We start from the raw sequence: 5,274 nt of genomic DNA on the forward strand, positions 1-5,274 counted from the left end.
GTAGTAGGTCAACACTGAAGGTCAAGGTCAGGGTCAGGTCAGGGTCCGTGTTGTGGTGATTGCATCTTGATAGTGTGTTTATGAATAGTGTTGTAATGGGTCAGTTAACAGAGTATTATCGTTTAATTCAGGAAGAGAAGAGATAATTAGTAGGTAGTATAGACGTTAATAGAAGCTAAATAAAACTGTGGGGTGGTGGTCAAGTTAGGGACTGTGTGGTGGTGTGGTGGTCAGGGTGTAGGGGACTGTGTGGTGGGGTGGTGTGGTGGTGGGGTTGTGGGGACTGTTGTGTGGTGGTGGTGGTGGTCAGGTGTAGGGACTGTGTGGTGGTGGTGGTGGTGGTCAGGGGTGTGGGGACTGTGTGTGGTGGTGGTGGTCAGGGTGTGGCAGGGACTGTGTGGTGGTGGTGTGGTGGTCAAGGGTGTAGCAGGGACTGTGTGGTGGGGTGGTGGTGGTCAGAGTGTGGGGACTGTGTGGTGGTGGTGGTGGTGGGGTGTAGCAGGGACTGTGTGTGGTGGTGGTGGTGGTCAGGGTGTAGGAGGGACTGTGGGTGGTGGTGGTGGTCAAGGGTGTGGGGACTGTGGTGGTGGTGGTGGTCAGGTTAGCATTGGGGACTGTGGTGGTGGTGGTGGTCCAGGGTGTAGGAGGGACTGTGTGGTGGTGGTGGTGGTCAGGTGTGGGAGGGACTGTGTGGTGGTGGTGGTGGTCAGGGTGTAGCAGGGACTGTGTGGTGGTGGTGGTGGTCAGGGGTGTGGGAGGGACTGTGTGGTGGTGGTGGTGGTCAGGGTGTGGGAGGGACTGTGTGGTGGTGGTGGGTCCAGGGTGTAGCAGGGACTGTGTGGTGGTGGTGGTGGTCAGGGTGTAGGAGGACTGTGTGGTGGTGGTGGTCCAGGGGTGTGGAGGGACTGTGTGTGTGGTGGGGTGGTCAGGGTGTAGCAGGGGACTGTGGGTGGTGGTGGTCCAGGGGTGTAGGAGGGACTGTGTGGTGGTGGTGGTGGTCAGTGTGGGAGGGACTGTGTGGTGGTGGTGGTGGTCCAGGGGTGTAGCAGGGGACTGTGTGGTGGTGAGGTGGTGGTCAGGGTGGGGGACTGTGTGGTGGTGGTGGTGGTCAGGTGTAGGAGGGACTGTGTGGTGGTGGTGGTGGTCAGGGTTAGCAGGGGACTGTGTGTGGTGGGGTGGTGGTGGTCAGGGTGTGAGGGGACTGTGTGGTGGTGGTGGTGTGGTCAGGTGTAGCAGGGACTGTGTGTGGTGGTGGTCAGGGTGTAGCAGGGACTGTGTGGTGGTGGTGGTGGTCAGGGGTGTAGCAGGGACTGTGTGTGGTGGTGGTGGTCAGGGTGTGGGGACTGTGTGTGGTGTGGTGGTGGTCAGGGTGTAGCAGGGGACTGTGTGGTGGTGGTGGTGGTCAGGTGTGGGGACTGTGTGGTGGTGGTGGTGGTCCAGGGTGTAGCAGGGACTGTGGGTGGTGGTGGTGGTCAGGGTGTATGAGAGGGACTGTGTGGTGGTGGTGGTGGTCAGGGTGTAGCAGGGACTGTGTGGTGGTGGGTGGTGGTCAGGGTGTAGGGGACTGTGTGTGGTGAGGTGTGGTGGTCAGGGTGTAGGGACTGTGTGGTGGTGGTGGTGGTCAGGGTGTAGCAGGGACTGTGTGGAGGTGGTGGTGTGGTGGTCCAGGTGTAGGAGGGACTGTGTGGTGGTGGTGGTGGTCAGGGTGTAGCAGGGACTGTGTGGTGGTGGTGGTGGTCAGGGTGTAGCAGGGACTGTGTGGTGGTGGTGGTCAGGGTGGGAGGACTGTGTGGTGGTGGTGGTGGTGAGGTTGTGCAGGGGACTGTGTGGTGGTGGTGGTGGTGGTCCAGGGTGTAGGAGGGACTGTGTGGTGGTGGTGGTTCAGAGGTGTGGGAGGGACTGTGGTGGTGGTGGTCCAGGGTGTGGCAGGGACTGTGTGTGTGGTGGTGGTGGTGGTCAGGGTGTGAGGGGACTGTGTGGTGGTGGTGGTGGTCAGGGGTGTGTGGGGACTGTGTGGTGGTGGTGGTGGTCAGAGGGTGAGGAGGGACTGTGTGGTAGTGATGGTCAGGTGTAGGAGGACTGTGTGGTGGTGGTGGTCAGGGTGTAGGAGGGACCTGTGTGTGGTGGTGGTGGTGGTCCAGGGTGTAGGAGGGACTGTGTGGTGGTGGTGTCAGGTGTGGAGGACTGTGTGTGGTGGTGGTGTGGTCAGGGTGTGGGAGGGACTGTGTGGTGGTGGTGGTCCAGGGTGTAGGAGGGACTGTGTGGTGGTGGTGGTCAGGGTGTAGGGAGGGACTGTGTGGTGGTGGTGTGGTCAGGGTGTAGGAGGGACTGTGTGGTGGTGAGGTGGTCAGGTGTAGGAGGGACTGTGGTGTGGTGGTGGTCCAGGGGTGTGGGAGGGACTGTGTGGTGGTGGTGGTGGTCAGGGTGTAGGAGGGACTGTGTGTGGTGATGGTGGGGTGTAGAGGGACTGTGTGGTGGTGGTGGTCAGGGGTGTGGGAGGGACTGTGTGGTGGTGGTGGTCAGGGTGTGAGGGGACTGTGTGGTGGTGGTGGTGGTCCAGGGTGTAGGGAGGGACTGTGTGGTGGTGGTGGTCCAGGGTGTAGGGAGGGACTGTGTGTGGTGGTGGTCAGGGGTGTAGGGACTGTGTGGTGGTGGTGGTCCAGGGTGTGGGAGGGAACTGTGTGGGTGGTCAGGGTGTGGGAGGAACTGTGTGTGGTGGTGGTGGTCAGGGTGTAGGGAGGGACTGTGTGGTGGTGTGGTCAGGGTGTGGGAGGGACTGTGTGGTGGTGGTGGTGGTCCAGGGTGTAGGAGGGACTGTGTGGTGGTGGTGGTCAATGTGTAGCACAGGACATCACACAGCTGTCATGAGGGCAGCAGACAGGGAGAAGCCCTGGGCATAACCATCGACCACTACAACACACACAACACCACCCACACACAAACACACCCACAACACACACCACCACACACACACACACACACTACAGCTACACACTAACCCACAACCACTACTACACCACACTACTATAGCTACACGTCAGGCAGGCCAGAAATGGCAACTCCACGCGTTAAAATTTCACCTAAAATGTTCCCAAACATATACACACAAACGTTCAATTTCCACAATTTACAATGTTTCCCCCTAAAATGATGACATAAACAGACGTAAATGTTCACCATAAGAGAGAAACGTAACAAATGTAATTGGTTTAAACGTTCATGGGTTAAAAAATTCTCCTTATAGTGAAAACTTATTGAGTGATTTCAAGGATCTACTGTATACTTACGTCTAAATGATTCATGAAACGTTCTTGTTAATCTTGTGGCAAGTTTGGTACTCAGAATACTGTATCATTAATTTTGTTTTAATTTTTCTACAAAATGGTGATTAAAGAAACAAATTAATTAGCTAGGAGAATTCATTTTTTTCTTCTTCAGCTGTAGATGACCAGAAAAATTCTAGCTTTGTAAAACACAACCCTAACCAACCAACCTAACCTAACCTAGCAAACCCTAACCTAACCTAACCAAACCTAACCTAACGTAACGTAACCCTAACCTAACCCAGTAGAGTCAGTAATTTGTTCTCATATCATTAATTGAAGATATATTTCATCAGGACCCAGCCAGACGGTGAGCCCGCCAGCCACCGTGTGCCCAGCGGCGGGCAGGCCCCGCCAGCCACCGTACCCAGCCAGACAGTGAGCCCCGCCAGCCACCGTGCCAGGCGGTGAGCCCGCTTAGCCACCGTGCCCAGCCAGATGGCCCCCAGCCACCGTACCCAGCCGGTGGGCCCCACTTATTCCCGTACCCAGCCAGCCCCCAGCCACCGTACCCAGCCAGGCAGGCCCATAATACCGTACTGGCAGACAGTGAGCCCCTGACCACCGTGCCCAAGCCAGACGATCGGGCCCTTATTTTCGTACCCAGCCAGTGAGCCCCCAGCCACCGTACCCGGCCAGGCAGTGGGCCCCGCAGCCACCGTACCCAGCCGGGGCGGTGACCCCCAGCCACCGTACCCACAGCCAGACAGTAGGCACTTGGCCACCGTACCCAGCCAGACAGTGGGCCCCCAGCCACCGTACCCAGCCAGGCAGTGAGCCCCGCCAGCCGCGTACCCAGCCAGACAGTGAGCCCCCAGCACCGTACCCAGCCGGGCAGTAGGCCTGACTACCATGCAGCCAGACATTGGGCACCCAGCCACCGTACCCAGCCAGACAGTGAGCCCCCAGCCACCGTGCCAGCCAGACAGTGAGCCCCAGCCACCGTACCCAGCCGGAGCAGTGAGCCGCCAGCCACACCGTACTGACCAGTTGTTGGCCCATAACCACCGTACCCAGCCAGACAGTGGCCCCGCCAGCCACCGTACCCGGCCAGACGGTGGGCCCGCCAGCCACCGTACCCAGCCAGGCAGTGAGCGCAGCCACTGTGTGAACAGTGAGCCCCCAGCCCCACCATGCACAGCCAGACAGTGAGCCACGCCAACCATACCCAGCCAGACAGTAGCCCCCAGCCCCGTACCCAGCCAGACAGTAAGAGCCCCCAGCCCCATGCCAGCCAAGACAGTGGCCCTCCAGCACCATACCCAAGCCAGACAGTGAGCCCCCAGCCACCACCCAGCCAGACAGTGAGCCCCGCCAGCCACCGTACCAGACAGTGAGCCCCGTGCTACAGTAAGTGGTATCGGACTCTCAAAATAGGTGAGAACAAACATTAGACAGGAGGACCCTCGGGCAGACAGGCACAAGAACACACCCTACCACATTACCACTACCATAGCCCCACCACTACCCAGACTGGCACACTACCACACACCACCACCACTACTACCACCCTGCCTACCACCACCCACACTACCACCCACCCAGACACTAACACCACCATGCATACAACCACCTGCCCACTAACAACACACAACACCCTACTACCATATCATCACCACAACCACCACCACTAACACCTCACCACTATCACAACCACCACCCACTACCACCACCCGACCATATATCCAACAACAACCACCACTACTATTAACACTACACAACCACTATCACAAGCACCACCCCTATCACCACCACAATCAACCACAATCAGCACCAATCAGCACCACAACTATACTATCACCACTACCATTACCACCACCACCACAACCACCATCACTACCAGATCCACTACCACCACCACTACCACACACACATTTCGTCTTTAACAGTCTTCGGTCAGACAGAATGAAAAAGGTCTTTAAGAATGACTGATAATGAATTTTCTTTGTAT

General features: G+C 57.7%; 1 protein-coding gene across 1 annotated transcript; it reads right to left on the reverse strand.

Annotated features, from left to right (window-relative positions):
• Positions 1 to 3,799: 3,799 nt before the first annotated feature.
• On the reverse strand, positions 3,800 to 4,552 carry LOC121855337. The gene has a single exon (XM_042350232.1). The coding sequence runs from the start codon at positions 4,550 to 4,552 to the stop codon at positions 3,800 to 3,802; it is 753 nt and encodes a 250-aa protein (XP_042206166.1).
• Between the last annotated feature and the right edge of the window lie 722 nt (positions 4,553 to 5,274).

The sequence above is a fragment of the Homarus americanus genome, unplaced genomic scaffold (assembly GCF_018991925.1).
Source record: "Homarus americanus isolate GMGI-L3 unplaced genomic scaffold, GMGI_Hamer_2.0 scaffold41282, whole genome shotgun sequence".
Lineage (NCBI taxonomy): Eukaryota > Metazoa > Arthropoda > Malacostraca > Decapoda > Nephropidae > Homarus > Homarus americanus.